The sequence below is a fragment of the Rhamphochromis sp. 'chilingali' genome (genome assembly GCF_963969265.1).
Source record: "Rhamphochromis sp. 'chilingali' genome assembly, chromosome: 3".
Classification (NCBI taxonomy): domain Eukaryota; kingdom Metazoa; phylum Chordata; class Actinopteri; order Cichliformes; family Cichlidae; genus Rhamphochromis; species Rhamphochromis sp. 'chilingali'.
In genome coordinates, this window is record NC_137931.1 from 44,805,084 (window position 1) to 44,832,260 (window position 27,177).

The following is a 27,177-nucleotide window of genomic DNA, read 5'->3' on the forward strand; positions in this document are numbered from 1 at the left end:
TCCCTTTTCATGCACATCTTTGCGTCCCCAACTTAACTCGAGTAACGTGATGACAGCATTGCATTAAAACGACAGCAATTCCCAAATTTGCACATTTCAGCAGCTCGAGATGACCTAAAAGAGCTTTCACGAAGGCACATGCTGTAGAGCTCTATCTGTTGATCACACGGTATAGACGGAGGGCGGGGGCGAGGCGTCAGACCTGCAGCAATGTCTGCTTGCATTTGCCTGAAGATGGAGCGTTTGATTTACATGTTTAAAGCCTTAAGTATACAGGCTGTTGCCAAAGTCAATATCAGCACTGCATTTGTTTTTCCCCAAACGGTTTAGCAGGACATTAAACATTTTGACAAAATTATCAAACTAACCTTCCTCCGGTGTGGCAGCCTCTGACCTCACGGCTAAATGTGTTTACCCTGGCTCAAATGGGCCATTTAGACTCCTTTTACTTTGTAAATACCAGTGTCATTTTTCTGAAGCTAATATTAAGATATGCCAGTTAAAATACACCTAGCAATCACTGCGGCACAAGTGTGCGCGCAGGGCCCCTCTCACAGAAACGGTTGTTCGACCACGGCGGCCTCCGAGCACAGAGAGACGGGTGGTAAATGTTGTCATTCACTGCTTCACCCGAGTGTGGTTATATAATTGCAGAGGGGGTGGGGAGCTGCAGCCTTTACCTGCGTATTGATATTAGAGCCCCTCTGCAAATATTAGTCTGAGGCGGTTTGATACCTCGGCAGTGATTGACGCAGGCTAATTGGATTAGAGTGGCAGCACAGTCGGCACAGAGCTACATTAAGAGTTCCCGCTCTGGAAGGGGCACGTTCATGGCTTGTAACTCTACACTGTCTTTCTTCCAGCCATTATCGTTCTCCAACCAGCCAGAAAATGAGTGTCAGTCTCAAAACCCAAACAAAAGCATTTTTGAGGTAGTCGCTCATGGCAGTATGTGGTCAGTCACTCATTTTGCGGGCCTCAGTTAATAATGTGTTGCCTTCAATTAACCCGACTACACAAACAGTTAACTGGGAGAAAAGATTCAGATGATTTACAGTAAGAATTCCTCAGAGTAGGAGACTATAGTGATTAAAGGTGGATCTGCTCAGTTTGGGGCAGATATCTTTCTGGGACTAACGGAGGCTGGGGCCTTCGGGGCTGGCTTAGCTTTAGCTTAGCTTTAACCAGGATGCTGTTGTCTGTCTCTCAAACACTGTTTTAGTTTGCTAACCAGAAACAGAAGCGTTCCCACCGATCTGTGCCAAAGAAGCCCCTGTCATCCATCAGAGGGGCTTAATGGTCGGCTGCAAAAAAGTGGGGGGAGACGAGAGGGGAGGCGAAGGGTGTTTTGGGGAGTTTGCAGGGCCTGTGGAGAACAGGGTCTTATTCCCGCTCCCTAGTGGGACAGTTAGCTGCAGGTGAAGGAAGATGAACGAGGAGCAGATCAGCACTGTTCATGAATCTTCATGTTACTTTCCATCCCATCATGCCTCCATGCAGGGAGCCAAGACTTCACGGGTAGCTTATCTTTATTAAGATGAGCTGTAATGTTTCTGGACAATAGCTGCAGGCTAGCGGAGATGACGTCCATGCCCGCATACCTGAGTACAAGCAATTTTATGACTTCAGGGCGGCTTCAAACAGCCCAGGTTTGAATGTCCCTCTGATCTCCTGGTAGCATTTCAAACGGCAGAGTTTAGTCACCTACCTCATTCCTCTGAATCACAAACCATCCAGTCAAGTTAAAAAAGCCTCTGATCTGAAATGAGCAACGATTTCCCATCTCTATAAGTAAACTTTTTCCAGCACAGGTCAAAGTTTACGTTATTCATCAGTATGTGAGCATTTTTGAAATCTTCAAATTCCTTCTTTGTAAAAGAAATATCAAAGCCTCAGCTTACTATCCCCTCCTATTCTAGCTTCAGAAATAATAAGGTCAGGGGTCAAATCCCTCTGTCCTTACATTAGGACAGAGGTGGGGTGACCGGGAAAAGCAGAGGAGTGCAGGATGGTCAGTGAAGGTGAATTTCAGGGAGAGATTAATGTGGCATATGAAAGATTCCCCTCATACCTTGAGCTTGAGTGGCTAGCAAGCTAGAGCAATGCCTGAGGCAGCTGGCAGTGATTAGCTTATGATTCACTTTAGCTACACATAGAGGCAGCTTGTAAAAATATGAACAGTATAACTGTTTCCTGAGTTTGTGCTGACAGCAGCTCCTGGGGGAATGGTGCTCTCTGCAGGAACACATGGCCACGCAGCGGCGCCGTGCCAGCACATGGATTAGCCAGGCTCGCAGCGCTAGCTTCTCCAGGGCTGGAGTCACACAAGGTGTCACACAAGCACCGTCAGGTTTGTGCTGATGGGCTCCAAAGGCAAGGGCAGCAAGGAGAAGGCACCTTAAAGCCTTAAACAGTAATAATCAGCAATCCTGCCACCTCGATTTGAACTTGTATTTCAAGGTTTCAAGGTGAGTTTTTGAGAAAGTTTTTACAATACTAAAAGTGGCTATATAGTATGTAGTCCTTTACATTACAAACATCTACCTGAGTGACGCATCAAAGGATATGAAAGCAGTTCAGTTGTTGTGTTATTAGAGTTTAATTAGTGAGCTAAGATGTAAAAAGAATCACTTTCATAAGCTCAGTATTCTTTCTGTATAAAACCTATATCTGCATTGCCATTTTCTGACAAATAAAACAAACGTGCTTTATTCTCCTCGTAAAATAAAGAGGAATCAAGGTAAGTAAAAGTAAGCATGGTTCCTTTCATGTTCACTCGCTTCAGGGTCTGTTTTTCAACCAGAATTCGTGGGAACTGTTTTTACATTTATGACACAGGTGAACTGACAGGAGCAACAACACGACCTTTCTTACAGAACCGAAGCCAAACTGTATTTTCTGGATCCAGTTTTATGATGAGCACCGTGATAAATGTAGAAGCAGCGGAGCCTGAAGCGATGTACGGCTAAATAAAATGTTAAATAATTCAGCAAGAAAGCCTTCCAAGTTTTTGCACTTTCGCTTGACATCGTTTACCGTCTCCTCTTGATCGGTGCTCTCTGCCAAATGCCCCGCACGAAGCCTCTGCCAGCTACTGAGTGCTGGGTGGGACGCCCCTCGTGCATGGAGCAGTAGGTCATATAGCAGGCTCCAGCCAGGCCAGCAATGAGCAGTCATCTCTGGGCTCAGCTGCCTCCAGCAGCTCTCTGTCATCACAGTCATATAGCGCTTAGCACAAACCATATGCCCCTGCAGCACAGCGCACATAGTAACACAGCAGCAGTTTATGTGTTGGCATTCCTGATATGCAGTAATAAGTAGCTGCTGAATATTTGGGGAGGCGACTGGGCAGCTCCATTTTTTAAAAGCAGGTCTGTTGTCCATCAGTCTGGATTTGGACCAGCTTTCTGTTTCATTAAGTTAATGCCAAGTGTACAACATTAAGTCGTTAAATCGCTCATTTTGAGTTTTGTGTAAACTTTAACATCCAGGCAAGTGTCTGAATAAATACCAGACCTGGTTCTTACTGCTTCTGGATGCATTTATTACCATGATGTGATGAAGGCATACATTAAATCCACTTTTTTCCTCCTGTTTGTTTAAGCTTGGCCTGATGTGGCCTTTACAGTAAAGGAATAATCATTCACTTTTTTGCCAGCGTTACTTTGAATATAAAACTAAAGCTGTCTGAAAACGGGGAAACCATTAGTCTGGAGGTGGAGTCTGCCTTCCAGCACCTCCAAACATCAATAATGAACAAGTCACGTATCGTTTGTTTCACCCTTGGCTTCTTTCATTTGTTTTATATTTTGGTCGGTTTTATTGATTAAAAAAGTGTTGCAGCCATTTAAATTTTGGGATGGTGGTCGATGTGTTTTCCATTTCGAGTCAACGAAAGAACGAATAAGCATGTTTTTCTGTCTGCTCTCGCTCCTCAGTTTGTCCTTAACAATAAACAACCAAACCTAACTTTAGTGGAATAAAGGTCAGTGCGGTAGCCTCAGCACACTGTTGGTTGTGTGTTTTATAGGCCTGCCACAAACGATTATTTTGATAGTCGACTACTCAGATCATCATCCATTGAACGTAAAACGTACAGCTTATTGCACCAGCAGCATCTGCTCTTATATAACTATCATTAGCTTACAGCTTTAAGTGTTTAAGGTCTGTGCTAACTAAAAATAAAGACAAGATGATAGTTTATTAAATTGTAATGAAATTTGCAGATTGTTTCAGTGAAGTTTAATAAACTCCTTGCTATCTAAACTATAACAGGACACCGGAGTAAATTCTCCAGCATCTCACACTTCTGATAATCAGCTGTCTGCTTGACGTTTATTCAGCTGTGTAAAAACTATAACTTTAATCTCATCTAAACCGATTTACTCAGGAACAAATAAAATACTAAAAAAAGCCAAACAATAACATTGTGAAGTTATCTAAGTGACTTGTATATGTTTAACCTGAGTAGCGAAAGACGGCGGTGGGTTTGAAAACGATTTGCCGGGAGTCCGGTGTTCTCACGGCTCTAGTGAGCCTAGCTCCCGGCTAGCTATCGAGCTAGTGGGTAACAGACGTCTCCGAAAACGTCGGAGCGCTTTTGAAAATATGCGGTGTCCTGATAAACTGAGCAGATATTTGAGGTTTACACAGCTACATTCTCGCCTGAAAATATGTTAAATGTTTATTTTGTGACCCAGAAAGAATAATAAGAGTAATATTAAAACTAACTAGCTGCCGCCATTGTTGGAAGCTGAGCTGGGCTGCGCTATGAATTCTGGGACACAGCTTCTTCTTCGGGGTTTAACGGCAGCTGGCATCCTTGTACATGTAGTGCTGCCATCTTCTGTTTCAGTCCGTTATTACACTCTTAAATCCTGCTACTTATTCCTGCGTCTTTTGGGATCTTACAAAGCTTCAAACGACGCGTCGACTATTAGTCGACTATCAAAATCGTCAACGTAATCGTGACTAGTCGCCTAATCGTGGCAGCCCTAGTGTTTTATGAGGAGACTAAATCGCCATTGTGTTGGAGGCATCTGAAAGTCAGCATGCGGACGCAGAGTGTCCACGCCAGCTCATACGATGCTGAAGGTCATTAAGGGTAACTTGCAGTAATCTCCCAGCATATATTTAGCAAAGTTATATTTGTTATTTTTAGACTTTTAAGACTAGGACCACCAAACCAGCAACTTCCTTTTTACCACGTTTCTTTCATTACTTGTCATTATGCAGCATCAACATCAGGACTAAATCTGAGGGAATGGAAACAAATTCAAACTATTAGTAATGAAGTCAGACTGCAGTGTGATTTAGTTATAAGTTACTTTTCTAGACAAACTAAGCTTGAAACTCAAATTCCATTGAAATACTTCAATCATCTTTGAGATCAGGAGATTGACAGACGGTGTGGCATCAGTAGTAATATGGACTGTATATGTTTTACTGGATGTAGAGAGACCTTAGGGTGGATGCAAAGCTGCCTCCCTCCCCTCACCTGTGATCATGAGCTCTGACCAAAATAATGAAATTACTGATATAAATGGCAGAAATGGGCTCTCCCTTAGAGATAGGGCGAGACCAGTGGAGGCCCACTTGGGAGCACCTTGTTGGCTCCATGGAAGAGCTGGGGGCTCTGGATGTCCCTGCTTAAACTGCTACCCCCACTACCTGTCATCCTGTCAACAGAAGATGGATGGATGGGTCATAGTCATCATGACAGCAGGAAACTTCACGTTAGAAAGTAAGATGTGGTGATGAAGCACATTGCAGTTTTCTGATGTCATACTATAGATTTTGCAAAGTCAATTAGTTCAACTGGCACCGAACAGCGAAAACATTTCATAATTTTGCTTTGATTTCAAGATTTGATGTCATATTTGTGGCTTTTCCAGCACAGAGTGCACCTCTTAAATGCAGAGATTGAAGAAAAACCAACTCCGTTTAGCCAGGACTGGCACCGTGTGAAGCTTGGAGATTTGCTGCTGCTGTATCGAATAACAAATGGGTCCAATAGCACAGAGGCATCTTTACCTAAAATATCATTATCTGCACAGGCTGGAGTCCACAAAGTCTCAAACACGTTAACTTAATATTTCTTCACTTAAATGTCATGAAGGTAAACAGGGGTTGCATTTTTTTTCTTCCCCGGCCACAAAGCCAAGGGTTACTGCACTGGTGTGTGTTCGCTTCAACGCACACTCTGCTGTTTGTTGACTTAAGATCATAATATGCGGTAGGAGGAAGATTACGTGTGGGGAGCCCAAGTTTCCACATGCCTGGACTGTTTCTTCTTCTATGTGTGTGCAGGATCACTGACTGCTCCGCTGGGTTTGTTGGATCATGTGGTTAGCAGGCCGGCATGCAGCTCCGGCTTTGATTGGGACGTCACAGTGCATGAAGCATTTTATTGAGAAACTACTGAGGCTGTCAAGAAAGGAATGACTTTAAATTGAGAGCTTTTTATTCCTAGTTTCTCCGTGTCTGCTTCAGGGTGTCGGGTTCCCTCCTGTCTCCTGGGATGAAGACAGCGGGGACATCGCCTCCTCCACTGGAGAAACAGCATGTCCACCCTCACCACAAGCTTTACCCTCACTATCACCAGCATCAGCCTGCCAGCGACGGTAAGGCTAACCCCGACACTCAATGCAGAATGCAGCTTAACTTCTTTCAGGAAATCTGTTTTGGCTTGAATTTGAATCACTTCCTGCATGTTTCAATTTAATATCCTAAAATGGTTCCTGTGGCAGGTGATTCAGTAACTCTATGATTTCCTACGATAGGAACAGATCACCTGAAGATAATTACAATCTGAACCCAACTCAGCTCCTCTTCCAAAAGCTGCAGCACTCACTGCCACATAAAAGAGAGAGGAAGTTGTCTCTTAGCGCGCCGATACAGCCCCGCAGCTCTGTCGGACCGTTTTTAGGACCCCGAGAGATTCGAGTCGTAGAGACAGAGTGGGGAAAACCACATGCCGGAAGCCTTTTCCTCGTGCTGAATTAGCCAACAAAATGCTGGCTCGTGTATTCGGCCGTCTCTCAGCGTCCTAACATGGCAGGTTCAGCTGTCACTCCCGAGCATTTTTCCCAGTGCCTTAAACACTGTTTTCACTGTAAAGATCTACACATGGACGTCTCTCAAACCACGCTGTGGTCAGCCAGTTGCGTAAATGCGCTCCAGGAAGGGCTGCTTTCCCATTATCATGACTCCTGCGGTTGATCTGGATCACAAACTCAGACGATGGGGACAAATGCTACATACCGTGTAGCCTGGCAGTGTTAGCACAAACACAAATATAGCATTGTCATAACTTAACCATATTACGTTTCAGCCGGATGGACCGGGCGCTTAGTGACAGTGGAAACAGTCCCTCTGTAATGGCAACTGATGAAGTCCAGCTTCTATTTTTCTCTCTCCCTCTATGATTCTCCAACATTTCTTAGAATACCAAGGCAGCTTCCAGAGCTGCTTCCATTTCGGAGACTCCTACAGGATGGAGCAGACAGTCGGTGGCGTCCACGTCCCGGGAGATTCTCACACCTACACTTCACATCAGCCCAATGGCTTCCACATGTCGACGAGCAACACCAGCTCTGCGGGTGAGGATGATTGTCCTCTTAGCCTGTGTACAGGCTGAGCTGCAAGTATCACCATTTAATCAGCATATTAAACAAACTGTTCTTCCCTGCATCTGTTCCAGGCTTCAGCTTGACCCAGGAGCTGCAGGGAGGCGGCGGTTGCCAGTTCTTATCCAGCCCAGAGGATAGCATTTTCTTCCAGGTGGGCAGCTTTGACCGTAGCTTGAGCCACATGTCCTCCATCTACACAGAGACATAAAGGAACACCGGAGCAAGACAGGCTTCACCACACTACTCCGCGGTCCTTCCTCATGCATCCTCACACGCTTAGATCTTTTTTTTCTTCAGTTCTGGTTTCATTTTTCCAAAAACAGAACAAAGATCACATTGTAAGTGGGTTATTCTGACTTAAGTGCAAGATAGAAACCAATAAAGAGGAAAAAATAAGGCTAAATATAATGTAAATGCAACTGTGACACTGAATGGAAATGGCTTCAGTGGCAAAAACAATGGTAGTGTTTCCCAACCTTTTTTTTCCCTCATGACTCCTTAAAACATTAAACTGTCTTCTTATGATTGCGCCTACTCAGCTGCATCTGCTTTGATCAGTTCAAGCAAACAAATACTGACTTCTTTTGTACAACATGAATAACTTCAAAGGCCAATGTACAAGTAATAACACTAAAATAAGCACGAGACTACAAAAAGGTTTGAAAAAAGGACACCAGTGTTTGAATAGTCTGATAATGGGGCACCCCATCATGAAAACAGTCAGATATTTCTATTTCTATTATGGAAACTTCCTGCAGTCTTTAAATTCGTTCTAATTCATGCTAATGCTAATTGGCATTCAGACTGAAAAACAAAAATCCTGTTGGGATAAAGGTCCAAGTTACCAGGCTGCAAACTGCTGGGCACGATCGGCAAATAAATGATGTTGTTGATGGTGCAGGTTTTAGTCTGTAATGCGCCTCGAGGCAACAGCTGTTGGCGCTATATAAATAAAACTGAATTGAATTAAATGTTATTAAATGACATTGACATTAAAACCTGCACACAGACAGTACAATCAGCTCGAGCTTCTACATACATCATCTCATTTTAACACCACAAACCTCTCCTCTCCTCCTCTTTGTTTTTTTTCTCGGTAATCTACACGTCTGCTCCACACTGACGTGTAGAGGAGAATATAACGTTTTGCAGTGAAGTTTTATCAGTGGGGAAAAAAAGTTTGCATTTCTCTTGTTAAGTAGTTTTTTGTTTTTTTTGGCTTTTGGATTTATCTCGGGAGGAGGGTTTGGGCAGAGAAACCATCCTACTTTATTATAATTATTATTATATGTATAAAATGTACAGTTTGTTTACAGCAATCATTTGAATGTTTGTCATTCCTCAGTTTAAGAAATAAATAACTGAATCATCACGCAGTGTCTCTTTTTTAAAAAACAATATAAATGACAGATTCTTCAGGTGCTCACATTTGTTCTGTGTTTATTATATTGTTTGTTTTTATAAAGACAACTACGTAACAAATGCAACACACCAATGCATTTATAGCCCGAAATATTGTGCAATGTCAGTCCCCAGAGCTAGTTGTGTGTTGAGCACCCTGAGAAAAACTTTCACACTGTGGACTTGTTGCGCCCTCCAGTGGTCGCTGCGAAGTACTGCAGATTTATTTTTTCAAAAAATAAACCTTTAATGTACATCATGTATAATGCCTATATAATTATATATATATATATAATTATATATATATATAATTATATATATATATATAATTATATATATATATATATATATATATATATATATATATATATATATATTAGTGTCTGTATTTTTTTTTTTTTTTTAAACCGTTGTGTTTCAGCTGTGTGTTGCCTCATCACGGCGTCTCATTTCTGCTTCTTCGTCTTCCTGAGGTAGCTCTGATAATAAAAGTTACTGAAGAGGATGATGAGGGTGATGCAGTAACCAACCACCACAGCATTCATGGCATCAGGGTAGTTGCAATCTGCGAACAGGTTGTACGCTGTGTGCACAACGATCAGGACAAACTGCACCTGGAGAGGCGACACAGTTCAGATCGGCTTAATGATTCGAACATGCTGGTGCGCACATTTTTGAATATCTCACTACAGAGCTGGAGACGCTCACCAGCTGCAGAGATGTCAGGTACCGTTTCCACCACAGGTATTTCTGCATGTGAGGGCCGAGTGCAGCCAGGCCATAGTAAGAGTACATTATAACGTGGACAAAGGTGTTGATCAGGCCGACGAAGAACGCTGCAGGAAACAACAGAAAAAGGTTTTCCACACAGAAAAGCTGGTTTAAATATATATTTGAAAAAGGATTATGGAGATGGAGCTGTTAGGCAAGCGGGAACGAGGAAGACCACTAAGAGGACTAGTGTGACAGAGAAGGATGCCAGAGATCGGGGAGGTGGAGGTAGATGAGCCACTGTGGCGACCCCTAAAGGGAGAAGCTAGTTAAAGCAGTGGAGCTAATTTTACTCTTAGTGGACTTTATGGTTGTTTGGGGGAATGAGGTCACAAATCTGAGGACAAAATATTTCAGTATGAGAATACTCACACTGTCCACCTGCCACATACTTTACTCCCGACCACCAGTTGAAGATCATCGTACTGTGATGGTAAACATGAAGGAACGTCAGCTGATTGTTCTTCTTCCGCAGGATGATCAGGAGCTGTACACAGAGAAATGAGCAAAGAGCTACAGCTAGCAGCTAGCAATGTATATGCAATGCAGTCACCAGTCACCTTTCTCACTCACTATGTGTTAACAGACCTCTCTGCATTGAATCATATCTGTTATTAACCTCTGTCTCTCTTCCACAGCATGTCTTTATCCTGTCTTCCTTCTCTCACCCCAACCGGTCACAGCAGATGGCCCCGCCCCTCCCTGAGCCTGGTTCTGCTGGAGGTTTCTTCCTGTTAAAAGGGAGTTTTTCCTTCCCACTGTCGCCAAAGTGCTGCTCATAGGGGGTCATATGATTGTTGGGTTTTTCTCTGTATCTATGAAGCACCTTGAGGCGACTTTTGTTGTGATTTGGCGCTATATAAATAAAATTGAATTGAATTGAAGTTTATGCAGTCGCCTAACGTGAATGATCCCCATCTGTAGCTACATCATATGTGAGGAAAGAAAAGATATGACATATCAAACATGAGGTGCTAGTTGCTATGGTGATCTATTCCTTGAATAAAGCACCAGACAAAAGTATTTTTTCTTCTTCGCAGCTTTAGCAGACACAGACACCACAGCATAAGGAAGGAGAAAAGTGCCTGTACTAAGGGCTAGAAGGAAAGGAACTGAACAGGAAGCATAAATACTGAAACATACTGAGAGGTGACAGATGGGTAAAATCAAAAGGAGTAATTTTCAGGGATGAAGAATAAAGAAAATAAGAGCAAATGAGAGAAAGTTAAATCATAGAGTCAGGGCAGCAGTGAGTATTGAAAGAAAACACAAAGCCGGTTGGTCCAGATAGAATGGACACGTGTAAGAGGAGCTGCGAGGTTTACTTGGAAAGTGAGACATTGTATGATTACTGGAAAAAAGAGAAGGAAATTCCTAAGACTACGACTGTGCCTTTGGGGTATTAGGTGCATACAAGACTGTCGCAAAAGAAGAGCTGTACTGCATGAGGACACTGAGAGTAGCAGAGACGTATGTGATGAAGAGCACAATGTTAATCGTTTTAAGCTTTGGAACATCCTCACCTTTCTCTGCCAGAAACAAAAACTTACAGTCAGCACCAGTAGCAACGTGGAATGATATATTCCTGGAGCTTATGTTAAGATCAATCCATCGCATATGCAAAAAATTTCTCTATGCTCCCACTTGCTAGTCTTTAAAAAAATGGTGACAGTGTGGACTTGAACCCCACGCTCTGCTTTAGCCTTACAGCAACGGCAACGATTGTCTGCTCGACTGCATCCCCACCTGCTGTTCTATTCTTTGAAAATGTCTACGGGCCAACAAACATTTACAACATTTTTTAATCTCGTTGTTTTTGAACAGCACCTAATGTGGCGGACCCTCCAAAGAGGGTCTCAGCATTGATCCTGAGAGTGACAGATGGGTTTAAGATGAAGGTTCAGTTACACTCTGAGCTTTTCCCGCTTCCAGTGGCAATGGACAGGCTGATAGAGCAGAAAAGGTGATGGAGGATGAAGAAAAGGTGAAGAGGTGGAGAAGAGCAGGGTGGAGTGGATGGAAAACAATCAGGAGATACAAGCAACATTTAAAGGGAAGGTTTAGAAGTTGGTACGGAGGCGATGCTGCTGTGACACAGGATCAGGAAAGAGTGCATCAGCTTAGGTTGGGCTGTGTAGATACATACCGTGTCACTGAGCTCTATGACCTTAGAGAAGAAAAACCACCAGCACACTCTGGCCATCTGGGGAAAAAGTGTAACTTCTGTATAAACTGTTTGTCAGGTATGTATGATATGCATCAAACTTCTCAACAGACACACACACAACAAACAAACCACAAAATATACTCAATGCATAACTTTCTTACCCTCATTGCCAGCGGACTGGTGCTGTAATCTACAGGCTGACACAGCAAGCTGTAGTTAAGGAGCCAGGATGTAACAAGGAACTGAAAATAATCAGGCAGTTATTCATCTTCACATATCTCATGAAACGAGACTTTCTAAAACACAGTTATTAATAAATTAAATACTGTACAGAAGTATTTTAACATGTGTGCTTTGGGTCATGCAGTCAGGTTTATCAAAGTATTTGGAAAGTTTGCATCTGTTCACCACCACAATGGATTTTCAAGGATTAGAAAATTGAGGTTATTGACACTAAGATTTCCAGCTGTAGTTAAAGAGGTTAATGAGGATATTGCAGTAGCACTTCAAGAAGAACAAATAGATTTTTTTTAAACATGTTCCTCTGTTTTTTAAGTAGTCCGATAGCCGACGACGTTTGGCTCACACCCTCATTTTTTATGACCAATATGAAAATGACAATACCCGAATAACAAGAACTAATTCATGTTGAGGAATTTATGAATTTGGGAGTGCTACTAGACTCGAAATTATCCTTTAAAAACACGTTTAAAAAGTAGTGAAAACTGTAAATGTTAATATACAGAACTGTAGACATATCCGCACATCATTAACAGACAGCAGCGACTACATTCCTGCTCTCTGTGATACTGGCTCATATCGAATACTGTATTACTGTATTGATGTGTTTCCGTTATTGTTATCTATATTCTCCTCTGTGTCCACTAGGGCTGCCACGATTATGTCGACTATTAAAATCGTCGACGACTGATTTAATAGTCGACGCATCGTTTGAAGCTTTGTAAGATCACAAAGGACGCAGGAATGAGTAGTAGGATTTAAGAGTGTAATAACGGACTGAAACAGAAGATGGCAGCACTGCATGTACAAGGATGCCAGCTGCCATTAAACCCCGAAGAAGAAGAAGCTGTGTCCCAGAATTCATAGCGCAGCTTCCAACAATGGCGGCAGCTAGTTAGTTTTAACTTTACTCTTATTATTCTTTCTGGGTCACAAAATAAACCTTTAACATATTTTCAGGCGAGAATGTAGCTGTGTAAACCTCAAATATCTGCTCAGTTTATCAAGACACCACATATTTTCAAAAGCGCTCCGACGTTTTCGGAGACGTCTGTTACCCACTAGCTCGATAGCTAGGCGGGGGCAAGGCTAACTAGAGCCGTGAGAACACCGGACTCCCGGCAAATCGTTTTCAAACCCACCGCCGTCTTTCGCTAGTCAGGTTAAACATATATATAAGTCACTTAGATAACTTAAAAATGTTATTGTTTGGCTTTCTTTAGTATTTTATTTGTTCCTGAGTAAATCGGTTTGGCTGAGATTAAAGTTATAGTTTTTGCACAGCTAAAACTGTCAAGCAGACAGCTGATTATCAGAAGCTGGAGAATATACTCCGGTGTCCTGTTATATTTTAGAAAGCAAGGAGTTTATTAAACTTCACCGAAACAATCTGCAAATTTCATTAAAAATTAATAAACTACCATCTTGTCTTTATTTTTAGTTAGCACAAACACTTCAAGCTGTAAGCTAATGATAGTTATATAAGACCAGATGCTGCTGGTGCAATAAGCTGTACGCTGTACCTCCAATGGAAGATGATCTGATTAGTCGACTAATCGCAAAAATAATCGGTGACTAGTCGACTATCAAAATAATCGTTTGTGGCAGCCCTAGTGTCCACTCTTCTTGTCATTGTTTGTTCTAATATGATGTGATCACTGTTTTTAAGGTAAAACCCAACAATCAAGTGACACCCGCTGAGTAAGCACAGAACAAAAAACAAAAAAAAACCTAAAAAAAACTCCCTTTAACAGGAAGAAGCCTAAAGCAGGCTCAGGGTGGGGCAGCGCATGTGGAGACAGTACAAACACAGACCAAGGAAGAGAGGACAAAAACTGAATGACACGCTGCAGTCGTGTAAAGACACGTGGGCAGAGAAAAGAGGGGAGTGGTGAAGAAGCGCTCAGTGCATCACATGAAGTACTGCAGCCGTCTGAGACAACAGCAGCGTGAGTGAGGATCGTTCAGGGTCACCTGATCTAACCCCAACTACAAGCTTCATCAAAAAGTAACGTTTTGAGTCTAATCTTAAAATTACAGCGTCTTTCTCGTGAACCATGCGTTTATTACTTCCAGGCTGGACGACTGCGATTCATTATTATCAGGATGTCCTAAAAACTCCCTGAAAAGCCTTCAGCTGATCCAAAATGCTGCAGCAAGAGTCCTGACAGGGACTAGAAAGAGAGAGCAGATTTCTCCTGTTTTGGCTTCCTGTTAAATCCAGAATTGAATTCAAAATCCTGCTCCTCACATACAAGGTCTTAAATAATCAGGCCCCATCTTATCTTAATGACCTTGTAGTACCATATCACCCTATTAGAGCACTTTGCTCTCACGCTGCAGGCCTACTTGTTGTTCCTAGAGTATTTAAAAGTAGAATGGGAGGCAGAGCCTTCAGTTTTCAGGCCCCTCTTCTGTGGAACCAGCTTCCAGTTTGGATTCAGGAGACAGACACTATCTCTACTTTCAAGATTAGGCTTCAAACTTTCCTTTTTGCTAAAGCATATAGTTAGGGCTGGACCAGGTGACCCTGAATCCTCCCTTAGTTATGCTGCAATAGACGTAGGCTGCCGGGGATTCCCATGATGCATTGAGTTTTTCCTTTCCAGTCACCTTTCTCACTCACTATGAGTTAATAGACCTCTCTGCATTGAATCATATCTGTTATTAACCTCTGTCTCTCTTCCACAGCATGTCTTTATCCTGTCTTCCTTCTCTCACCCCAACCGGTCACAGCAGATGGCCCCGCCCCTCCCTGAGCCTGGTTCTGCTGGAGGTTTCTTCCTGTTAAAAGGGAGTTTTTCCTTCCCACTGTCGCCAAAGTGCTGCTCATAGGGGGTCATATGATTGTTGGGTTTTTCTCTGTATCTATGAAGCGCCTTGAGGCGACTTTTGTTGTGATTTGGCGCTATATAAATAAAATTGAATTGAATTGAATTGAATTAAATTGAACCCAACAATAGTAAAGACAGATGAGGCTTTGCTACAAACATCTAGACGGACTAGTTCTGGAACAAGATTCGTTGGACAGACAAAACTAAGACGAACGTTTAGCAGAAAGAGAGGAAGAAAAGAAGGATTCAAGATCCAAAACACACCACATTATCAGCCAAACATGTTGGAGGGGATGTTGTGACAAAAACATGTACGACCGCGAGTTAAACTGGTTCACTGGTGTTTATTGATGATGTTACTGCTGATAAAAAGAGCATGTAGTAGTCTGATGCCTATAGCGCTATAATCTCTTCCTGACCTGAACCCAACCTGCAAAGCACAGATTGGACACGGGTCTCAGTACCCTTTGAACTGAATCTATAAATCTTCTCTTCAATCACAGCTGAACTCTATATTTGAATTCATTAGGTTGGTGCACAGATGCAAGTACAGAGACATTGTGCCACTGTTCAAACACATCATTGCTTTGCTCATAAGCTGGTTGGTTAATTAGTTTCCCTGTTATAACAGAACAAAGAAGCAGCTTAAACACACCTCATGGCACATATACACAGACAGGCCAACCATGGCGAAGTTGTAAACAATGAGGACCACTTTGAGCTCAAAGGGTTCCCTGTGCTTCATCAGACGAGGGCCGGCCCAGATTACAAACAGATAAAGCAGGAAGATGAGCGTCACCGGGACTGGGGAGTAGACCAACAGCCAGGGGTCCGTTCTCTTGTCTGGACAGCAGGAATTGCAGGTTAGGTTTAATTTAAAAATGAACAAATGTGTTAAAGGAAAGATCCAAAGTAAAATAATGATTGGAGCTGCTGTGATCTCACGAATTTCTCACCAATGATTCCTGAGATGTGGTTTTTGTCTCAAGGCTGCTCAGGAAATGCAAAAAAGTGAACCTTGCTGTAACTTAGTTAATATGCACTCCCCGGCCACTTGATTAGGTACAGTGCTGGGCCACCTTTTGCCTCAATTCTTCATAACACAGATTTCAACAAGGTGCTGCAAACCTTCTTCAGAGATTTTGGTCCATGTTGACATGACAGCATCACACAGCCGCTTGCATTCTCCCAACCCACCACAAAGGTGCTCTCGTGACATCTGGTGACTGTGAAGGCCCTTTGAGCACAGCGACCTGTTTAAACAATGATCACTTGGTACTAAGGGACCATGAAAATACCCCCACCAGAGATGGGCATGTAATCTGATTACTTTTTAAAGTAACGGGTAAAGTAAGGGATTACTATCGCAAAAACGGTAATTAGATTACCCTTACTTTCCCGTAGGAACGCTGCGTTACTGCGTTACTAAAACCGTGATTTCTTTGCGAGAATGTCTCATGACAGTGACGTCAGCGAGTGCGACGTTAGTGACAACAGCTGTGTGCAGATCAACAGTGGATCATATATCGAGTGCAGAGAGAGTATGAGCGTGCAGCGTTTAAAGCGTGGAAGTACTGACCTTACTTTGAGTTTGATTCCATAAAGAGTGACAAAAACATTAGTGTCCGCTGTGCGTGGGAAGAAAACTTATTTTTACAGCGAAAAAAACCCCTAAACTTCCAAACAAGCACCGAGTAGCTACGACGTAATGGGAAACTCACAGAGAAACTCGCGGATTCTTCCACTGACCGCGGCACACCTGCACCAGGGTAAACCTCCGCCTACCCCACTCCTGCTTTACAGGTGAAAATAGAGCAACAGGACCGCTGAGTCTTTGACTTTATTTATTTTCTGCTGTGTTTTACTTGCATCTATTTGAAAGACTGAGTGTAAACACAAAAAATATTTTATTTTATGTGCTGGAATGTGCAGAAAATAAGTTTAAATGTTAAATTTCTTCCAGTCAGAGAATGTTGCATATAATTAAATTTTTGCTTGATGCATAAAGTTAAAAGATCAAAACTAATAAAACAAGTTTTAAAAAGAGACTTTTCCATTTGATTCCATTTTGTATGATGGATTATGCAGAAAAAGTAGAATTGGGCTGAAAGATCTATCACTTTATCACCTACTCAGTTACTTTTTAAAAACACGATTTACAACCTAAGTAATTAATTACTTTTGAAAATAAGTAATCAGTAAAGTAACAGGATTACTTTTTTGGGGGAGTAATCAGTAATTAGTTACTAATTACTTTTTTCAAGTAACTTGACCAACACTGACCCCCACACACCATTACACCACCTTCAACAGTATGAACTGTTGATACAAGGACGGATGGATCCATGGTATTCATGCATGTTTCAGATTCATCAGTACAGGCAGCATTTTTCCAGTCTTCTGTTGTTCAGCGTGCAAACTGTAACTTCAGTTTCCCGTTCTTAGCTGACAGGCGTGGCGCCCATCTGCTCCAAGGGATTTTTATTTTTTGTTTTTGAGTTACAGTTGCCTTCCTATCCTCTGACCTTTGACACCAACAAGGCATTTTTCAGCCAGAGACCTGCTGCTCACTGGATACTTTCTTCTTTTTTTTGGTCCATTCTCTATCAAATGTAAATACAGTTGTGTGGCAAATATAACAATGTCATGTGCCATGTGATTGGCTGATTAAATATTTCTCTAACAAATAAGGTTGAACAGGAGCACCAGTGAGTGTACATGTACATGTGCTGTTTTCAAGCATTTATGAACAAGCAGCTAAGCAACTAGTTTTCTCCATAAACATTCTTGGTGAGTGAGCTTGGATGCCTGCTGCTCCTCTATGCCTATTACAAAGATAATTGTAACAAGACAATAACAAGATAAAAAGTGTCACGCTCATTCAGACAGTCATGTGGCAAAAACCACAGAGCAGTCACTGTGAAGCCGAGCTCTGGAGCACATCTGCATCTTCCCACTCATTCAACAGACTAAGACAAGGTTTCCTTTTACACTGAAAATCTGCCCAACAACCACACGAGACACAGGGATGCAAAAAGAAAAAGCAATAAAAGCGTAACACACATGTGGGAAAATAATCAACATCATACCTCCATTGTCGACTATCCTCTGGTGTACAGACAGGACAGTTTGCCGTGCGGAATCCATCTGAGAGCTTTCAAGGACTTTAAACAAAAAGAAGAAGAATAAAACCCCTCAAACGTCCTGCAGTTCAAGACAGCAATTTGCCCGCTGATGCTCAGACGCAGTAAACTTCAGTGACAGCGTGGGGGAACCTTTGGACTGGGCTTAAAGTTCAGTAAATGTGAGCCAAGTGCAGCTGCAGCCCTGCGATAAAATGAAGACAGACTGGAGCAACCAGCCGTGCCAGAAACAGCCGCGCTAACGCAGGATCGGCTGCAGCTCAGGCAAACAAACCAAACACTGCACGGTGACACAAAGCGTCTTTCGCTCCAGTTTTTCCATGTGTAGAAACCGTGATTTCGATCACTTCCTGTTTCATTCGGCCCACTAAGGGGCGCTGTTTCCCTACAAGGTTTGGCTGATAAAGACTTTTTTACCTCCTTACTTATGCAGACAGTCAGACGAGGTCATTTCAATACAAATGAATCCTTCAGAATGTAAAATGGTCATTATTGTAAAAAGATACTTCAATCTTTATCTTGATTTGGCCTTACAGATGTTGGACATTCAACTCACACGTCACCAGCTCAAGTGAAGACTAGAGCTTATCTTTTATTTACACTTCTTTCCCATGTTACAACTTTATTGTGGCAACAAACATGACAATTATGAAACATACTAAGTGTAAAACACGTCGTCGGCTCATATGAAATTACTTAAAATCCTGCAGTTGGTTTACAATGAGACAGAAATCAGTCGTTAAAAAATAATAAAAAAATATAAAAAAATCACACAATACAATTTTAATCAAAAATGGATTGCTATATTAATAGCTTAAAGTGGAAACCGCAGTGATGGCGATATTTAGGTACATGCATGTGGAAAGGCACTTTTCAGGGACACTAACAACATTCCTCTTTCACAGTCTTGAAGAAGGAACTGAGGGAGAGCTGTCTGCCGCTGCTCGCTGCACTGAGTTTGTTCTTTTTAGAGCTCTGCGGCTTCTTGTTATCCATTATTCCCGAGTCCTTTTGCCTTTTTCCATCCTAAGACGAGCAGAGACAAACAGTTACGGTAGGATTACATAATAAATTATCTGAGCAGTTTTACAAATGTCGAGGCTCACCTTTGTGTTTTTTTCCTTCAGACTGTCCACAGAATCATAAAGCTTCACAATCTGCAGGAGATTTAATGTTGATGTTTCACACAGACCACACAAGCACAATTAGATGCTTTTTTAAATACGTTACAGAAACGTGAGACAATCTTGACGACATTTTACACATGTATGTGTATTTTCTGTGACATTACTGGGGGACTATTTGTTTATGGCTTTACATTCAGTTTTATTCGATCAGCCTTTGACCCAAAACATTTGTGTGTAGTAGCAGAACAAAGCAGGAAACGTTCTTTATCTGACTCCACCAGTAAAAAAACCTGATTTAAACTTGTCTGACTTCCCCTTTGAACATCTGCACTGAACCATGGAGCTCAAAACTGCAGTAAGAACGCCGCATGTGTCAAACTGACTTTCATGTTGAGGCTTTTCACAGAGATGAGCCAATAAAAGCTTTTTAATGAAGAGTGCATTTTTGTGGATAATCACAGGATGTGCTTTGTGAATTAATCCCCGAGTGTCAGACTGTCAGAGCAGAGAGGAGGAACCCCTGAACTGTGGCTCGTGTCATCATGTACCAGCACACAGCAAATTGAAAACACACCAACACAATCTTCTTCTCCCACCCTCTGTTCTACTCAGATTTATCTGCTTGGCTCTTCATTTCTTGTATTTTTTTTTTGTTTGTTTTTTTTTTGGGGGGGGGGGGGGGGGGGGGCGTTCTTGCTTATTTGTTTGGGGTTTTGTAATCAATGAAGTCACGGAAAGTTGTGACCGAACCGCAGCTTTTGTTCTTGTACCACCAAGCGGTACCTCAGTGTGTGGGTTGCCAGTATTAAGGGAAGCTACACACTGCGACTTAGGTTCTGTTTAGCTACTTTGTTTTTGCCTTTTATGAAAAGGTTTGTGGTCAATGTTAAGGATCAGCAGGTGATGATCTGAATCTGTTTGCATAGTGAAAATGAACTTTGACAGCACGAGCCACTGCAGCCCCGTTTTCACTATATCCAATATATATTTGGAAAGGTAAAGGCAGGTTGTTATAGCATGCTTTCTCTAAGTGACAATCAAGTGCACTCTTATTGCTACACAGACAGAATTCACTCAGACAAGTGCATAAAAAAACAACCACAAACCTTTTTCAGTCCTGTGGACACAGCAGCTCCCTGTAGAGTAGATCTAGTGAGCCACTGTGTGTTTTCAGTCTCTGTGTGTCTGTCCCTCTCCTTTAAACACACACTGTAAACCACATAAGTCTGGTGGATGTGGGAGAAGATGTGGACCACCTGCAAACAGCCAACCAGTGCAGCAGAGTTACACAAACAGCTTATTTCCTATTAAAGGCAGATGACAGAGGGTCTAAATATCCAGCTTACCTCTCCCACATACTGGAACAGGTTTTCAGTTAAATGCGTTCCCAGTATTCTGCTGATTTCCTCGCAGAGCGCCCCCTTCTGTTTCTTCTCAGAGTTTTCAACCTCAAGCAGAAGACTTGGAAACTCCCACAAGCCTGCCAACAAACCTGCAGCCCACCCAGACAGATTTACTTACTTTTACCGTTTTTCTTATGTGTGTCCGAATCAAGCTGCACAATGACTGAGACATCCACCAAAATTATAGCCTGCATCCAGACCAATGCATCACTCCTAACCAGTGTTGGGTAAGTTACTTTAAAATAATAACTTAGTTACATTACTAGTTACTTCTCTCAAAAGTAACTCAGTTACTTCAAGTTACTCGTTACTTTCAAAGTAACTAGTTACTAGGGAAAGTAACTTTGGTTTTACTCAGAATTCTCTTGTTAATGTGTTGCTTCCATAACTTTGCCAGTCTCCTAGCTTGCTTACTTGCCACAAGTGCACTGTGCCACCGACCAATAGAAAGGAAAAGATAATGTGCATATTTCCACGAGAGAAATCCCACGCCTGGACCGTCATTGACTGCTGCCATGATTCTAGCCTACGTCACAGAGTCATGTGCGCCTTTTACATCCAACACAAAAACTGCAGTCGTGGTGCTGTCGATTGTACTCAGAACTCGGAAATTCTGCCTTCTGAATAGGAAGATGTAGGTAACACCAGACTGCAGATGAGCTGCTTACAGGGCTGGACTGGGACAGAAAATTGGCCCGGACATTTTGACTAGAGACCAGCCCACCGTTATAGGAAAAATCATAAAGCCTTTGAATGAAAATAAACACTGTTGTGACAGTGATGTACACTGTTCTGATGGTATATATGCATCAATCTATCAATCGTTTGTTGTAAGATTCAGATAATTATTTTTTAAAAGCGAGACATTTTAAATGAGAATAAGAAAGAAAAGTATTTCTTTGTGCCCTCCTCTCCCTGTTAATGCCCTACATGCCCCCCTGGCAACACTTTGCTAGACCCGCCCCTGCACAGTTACCAGCTGTCAGCTACCTAAAAAACGATCCTGGTGTTATTTGTCTCTCAGAAACAGTTCATAACTTCCCTTCAACTCATCCATGTCACCTAAAAGGTAAACCTGTTTCTCCATCACCTGTTCAGCTCTGATGATCCAGTAAGGACATCTCCTGGTTTCATCTTCATGTTTCCCTCTCATCACATAACCAAACCGATATCATGACCAGCAGGTTTACAGCTGTGGCTCCAGCAAACATCAGCTGATACTAGAAATTAATATTAAATAAATTCTAACAACAGCTGATCAAGCTTAAACGTGCTGCTGCTGTTTAGCGCGACATCCGCTGGTTCCTCTTTCGGCGCAAAGTGAGCGATAAACAAACAAGAGAGCCGATCAGCTGATCATTGATCAGTTTCATGATTGAAGTAGAAACAGGAGAGGGAGGGGGGAGAATGAAAGAAGAGGCAGCTGTGCAGCAAAGACAGAATAACTCCAGCTTTGTGTCTTTTCCATTGTAGCTGAATTACGGGACAAACTGTTCCTTTTCACCTCAATAAGAAACGCGTAATATTTTCTCTGAATACCAGACGGGACGGTTGGCAACTCTAATAACTTATGAACAAAATAAAGTTCAACATCAGTAACATAGCACCACCCAGCTGTATAGAAACTCCGTCATGCTAGCTAGCACGCAGTACAGAAAAAGTCAGAATAATGAAAATAAACTCCACCTAAACTTGGTTCATATCTGACCCAGAGAGACTGCAGGTCATAACTTCTTACCTGAAGTTCAGTTCACACTTGGACCGGCGGCCGCCTCGGGTCTCTTTTCCTTCATCCACCTGCTGCCTCCACCACTTGCTAATGTTACTGAATCTGTGGAAGCTCCGCGATAGCCACCACTCGAAGTAACGAGTAACGACCCTATCTAAATCCCAGTAACGAGTAACGCGTTCCTGATTTTGGCATAATAACTAGTTACCGTGCTCGTTACCACAATAATAACGTAGTTACTGTAACGCGTTACTTAATAACGCGTTAGTCCCAACACTGCTCCTAACACTAACAGTTTTCTCAGTGATTCAAGCAGTCTGATTCAGTCTCGTTATCAGGATACAATTGTGCACATTCTGAATCCAACGCTTGACCAGCACAAGCTGATGTTGCAATCAGTGCTAACCTTTGCTTGGCCTCTGTATGAGCAGGAACCTTTCTTCCCCGTCATCTCCAGGCCTCTTCACCACACAGGTAAGAGTTCGCTCCACCCGGGGGGGCTTCTTCGACGGCTTTCTGGGGAAGTTCTGAACACCCAGCTCATCATCCCAGGGCTCCGAGGGACACAGGGGACATGTTACACTGTTCGCTTCACATATAGAAAGATACTTTAATTTCAGGACTATACAGACATCTGAGAGGTCTGAAGGGGAGGAGACTTACTGCAGTCTTCTATGTCAGGCAGCTCTGAAGTCTTTGTACCCAGCTTCCCCAAAAGCTTCTTAGAGTTTTGCTCTTGTTTGACAAGAACCTGTGCAGACACACAACATGCCTCATGCCATTAACTGGAGAGAATCTTTTCTAATCTGTGTTAGCATTATCGGTACCAGTTGCAATTTGAAATCATCCCAACCTTGTGATAAGAGTGGCAGTGAGACTGCACGGGGCACTGACTGCACAGGGGCCCTTTAGGGGTGCAGACTCGTGCTCCCAGCTCCATCATGGCCTGGTTAAAGTCTCCAGGTCTCTCAGGATCCACCAGCAAATTGACCAGATCCCTTAAACACAAGAGAAATAAAAACATTCAAAAGCTTTCCGTTTATATATCATTTTGGTTTGGAGGTGAATCTCACCAAAGTGCCTCTGTCACTGCTGGACTTGTGCTGTCAGCTCCAATCGCCCTCAGGCGACACAGCACCCGAATGACATTACCGTCCACAGCTCCGGTAACCTACACAAGAGAGATCACATCACTATGAGTGATTAATAAGAGAGTACCTAAGACTTTGCTCTGCTGCAGATATCCATGTCTAATGACCCACCAGCCCCTGTGCAATAGAGCCTATAGCTGCAGCAGTGTAGCGTCCCACTCCAGGCAGCTGTTTGAGCAGGCTCTCAACCGTCTGAGGCATCTGTCCCTTTAGCTCTGACACCACCTAAAGGAACATATAATGAACACCCAAACACAGAAGGTGTGAGACTTCTCTGCAGACAGACTGTTTAGAAGTGTTAGATAAAGGGAAGAACACAATCAGACCTTCTGCGCTCCTTCATGCAGCCTTCTTCCACGGGAGTAGTAGCCCAGCCCTGCCCACATCTGATTCACCTCCTACCAATCAACACAATCAGTACATCCAAATTAAAAACATCAGCATTTTAAAATCATTGTATGTGCATTTGCTGCTTTAAGGCATCACCTCTAGAGTGGCAGCTGCAAGCTCCTGGACTGTGGGCCACCTCTGCAGCATAATAAATAGAAGCTTTAAGTTGCACACAGTGAAATCAGTGTCACAAGAAGTCCAGTGCACAAGAAAGCTACACGATGCACACCTTCATCCACTTGTTGTAATAGTCTTTTACTGTGGCAACCTGAGTCTGCTGCAGCATTATTTCTGAAACCCATACTGAAAAAAGCACATCACTTTAAGCAGCAGTTAAAGATGTGTACATTTGTCAAGAATGCACCCAACTCTTCTCACCTCCATATGTCCTGATGTTGATGTCTGACTCTGTTATAGCCTGTAGAAAGTAAAGAAAGGCAAAGCTACAAATTTCCTCTGAGAAAAAAAACTAAAAATACGACAGAAACCACCAGAACACTGACATGGCTGAAACGTTAACTTTGAACCAAACTTATTTCTATATCACATGTTACATTAATGTATATTAATGATGACAACGAAGTAGTATAATATAGTTTCTTTTTACCAGAGTCCTCCATGGCAGCTCTCTCTTCTCCTTGTTGTACCAGTTAAGGAGTTGAGAGCGAAAGCGGACGACATCAGCAGGATCAGGGAAAGTGTGGTGCGGAGATGGTGAGGAAGCATCTGTGGTTTCCTCTGGAAGACCAAAAACACAATTCTCACTCAGACTAAAGAAATCTCACTGAAATCATATCTGCCTATTATGCCGTTATTAAACGTTTCTATTGTATACTATAATAAATATGATTATTAGATTGAAACAAGTCCCATCAGACATTCATGCCATTTCTTGCAGCAGTATCAAACTTTACCCAACACGAGCCTGCAGGACCCGGTTTGGCTGTGCACGCATCTGTACTGCTGTAAATTCTGAAGCTGCTAAAACATTCTGGCACTGCTTAAACAGTTTAGCATCATTTTTAGCATCAGGGAAAGCGATGTGTTTACTTTCAAGTATGCAATGAAAGCTGAAATGTAGATCTCTCTACGACGCGCAGATATTAAGTAACAGCAGCATGGTTGCTACCTTGTTTCACTGCTGTCTTTGACTTCTTCCGCTTCGGTAATGCGCTTTCTACCACCTCCACTGCGGCTCGCTTGCCTTTCTGCATCGCTGAACGTAACCTGCTCATAATCAGAAATAATATAAAGCAACCGATTGTGTTTCTGTCCGCACAGCAGGACCAGACACGTTTGCTTCATGCATTCATTTCTGGCTCCCGCCACGTTAAGGAGCGACGGTCCCGGCTCATCCAATTAGCTGTGAGGAAATCCGTTACGTATGCTAACGTCAACTCCGGTGGGCGGGTCAAAATAAGACCAGTCATTTCTTTATATTTTGCTAGAAAAAAAATGAACGATTTATTGAAAAATAGGCAAACATACATGGAAATACAGCATATAAGTCAAAAACAGAGTCTTTAACAGCCTCCTTGTCATTTATTTAAGTAGCCTTCAGGAATAGTTTTCCAGGTTGCTTGAGCGAAATGCAAAGCTCTTCTCTGGATATTGGCTCCCTTTCTGATCTGTGTCGAGATGATCCCACATTGCTTCAATAACATTAAAGTACAGTCTCTGAACCTGCAGCCAATCCACGATTTAGACAACCCTACTGTGTGTCTTTTGGCTGTGTTTGGAACCATTTTCATGTTGAAAAATGAAGCAGCTGCAAATCCGATTCTTTCCAGATGGCATCACCACAGCCCTACCCAAGGAGCTGCAGGTGTCCTTCTATACACACTGTGTTGAATCTGTACTGACATATTGCATACCAGTGTGGGCTGCCAGCTGTCCAGCACTCCAGAAGGTCATCAACACGACACAGAAGATCATCACCTGGTTGAGCCGTTACCCTCAGGTAGATGGTACAGGACAATTAAAGCTAAAATGAGCAGACTGAAAAACAGCACATATCCTAGGATGTTGCAATAATAAATAACAAACAACAAATGAACAGTGTTATGCCCCCTTTGACTCAAACACACACAAACAGCAAACACACACACACACACGCAGCAGGTAATAATCAAAAGAGTTGCCGAGAGCCAAGGACCACTCATGAAGTGCTACAGAAACACCTGGAATAAGCAGGTACAACTGTTTCAAAGAAAACTATAAGTAGTGCTGTCAACCACCATGGCCTGTATGCACACTCACCACATACGACTCCATTGCTTAAGCATGTGTAAGGTTTGCTGAAAAACATTTAGACAACCCTGTGAAATACTGGAAGGATATAGTCTGGTCAGATGAGACTAAAACTGAACTCTTTGGATGCTGTAATACACACCATGTTTGGAGGTCAAAAGGCGCTGCATATGTCTCCAAAAACACCTTAACAACAGTTCACGTCATGGTGTGTGGCTTTTTCCAGCATACGTTACTGGCACGCTTCATATTATTGAAGGAAGAATGAATGGAAAAATGCACCGAGACATTCTTGATAAAAATCTGCTGCCATCTACAAGGATGATAAAGATGAAATGAGGGCGGACGTTTCAGCAAGACAGTAACCACAAACACACAACCAAAGAAACTCACACTTGGTTTCAGAGAAGGAAAATAAAACTGCTCGAATGGCCCAGCAGTCACCTGACCTGAATCTACTTGAAGATCTACGGAAAGAACTAAAGTTCATAGAAGGGACACAAAGAATCTGTTGAGGATTCCACGTCGATAGCAACTTTAAAAATATGCTTAGAAATTGGTGAAGTGTTTAATTGGTGTGTGTGTGTGTGAGAGAGTTTACTTGTGTGAAAATTGGGGCCTTCTATCAGCTCACACACCAGTCAATTGAGTACTCCTCTCCCTTTGGGGACCAAAACACCGTCCCCAAGTAGATTTCAGAATCAGAATCAGAATACTTTATTGATCCATAGGGGAAATTATTTTATAGTGCTCCATTATAAACAAATATTAACAGGGACAGACAATACACTAAGAATAGCCCAATATATACAGGCATATATATACATAAAAGTCACTTATTAATAAATAGCTGATAATGTTACCTCTAATACCTCTAATAATGTTCAGCATGCTCTAAAACATGTTTTAATCCAAAAACCTTCCCTGTCCCCAAAAGTGA

General features: G+C 42.4%; 2 protein-coding genes across 2 annotated transcripts in view; one reads left to right on the plus strand and one right to left on the minus strand.

Annotated features, from left to right (window-relative positions):
* Positions 1–9,466, plus strand: part of glis1b (GLIS family zinc finger 1b) — a 79,815-nt gene extending 70,349 nt beyond the window's left edge. The window contains exons 9-11 of the mRNA XM_080877293.1: positions 6,493–6,623; positions 7,446–7,601; positions 7,703–9,466. Of these exons, the coding sequence (XP_080733419.1) occupies positions 6,493–6,623; positions 7,446–7,601; positions 7,703–7,839 (424 nt within the window). The 3' untranslated portion in view covers positions 7,840–9,466. The remainder of the gene's footprint in view (positions 1–6,492; positions 6,624–7,445; positions 7,602–7,702) is intronic.
* A 12-nt stretch (positions 9,467–9,478) lies between these two features.
* Positions 9,479–25,333, minus strand: LOC308393736 (adenine DNA glycosylase-like; the record flags this gene model as incomplete). Its single annotated transcript, XM_080877691.1, has 23 exons — positions 25,117–25,333; positions 24,595–24,725; positions 24,366–24,405; positions 24,217–24,290; positions 24,084–24,125; positions 23,924–23,995; positions 23,709–23,822; positions 23,520–23,617; positions 23,300–23,444; positions 23,110–23,197; positions 22,853–23,035; positions 20,661–20,806; positions 20,421–20,570; positions 19,294–19,344; positions 19,071–19,213; positions 18,788–18,807; positions 18,134–18,238; positions 15,700–15,887; positions 12,132–12,212; positions 11,950–12,006; positions 10,176–10,290; positions 9,741–9,868; positions 9,479–9,646 (listed from the first exon to the last, which is right to left on the minus strand). The coding sequence occupies exons 1-23, from the start codon at positions 25,220–25,222 to the stop codon at positions 9,479–9,481; spliced, it is 2,445 nt and encodes an 814-aa protein (XP_080733817.1). The 5' UTR covers positions 25,223–25,333.
* Between the last annotated feature and the right edge of the window lie 1,844 nt (positions 25,334–27,177).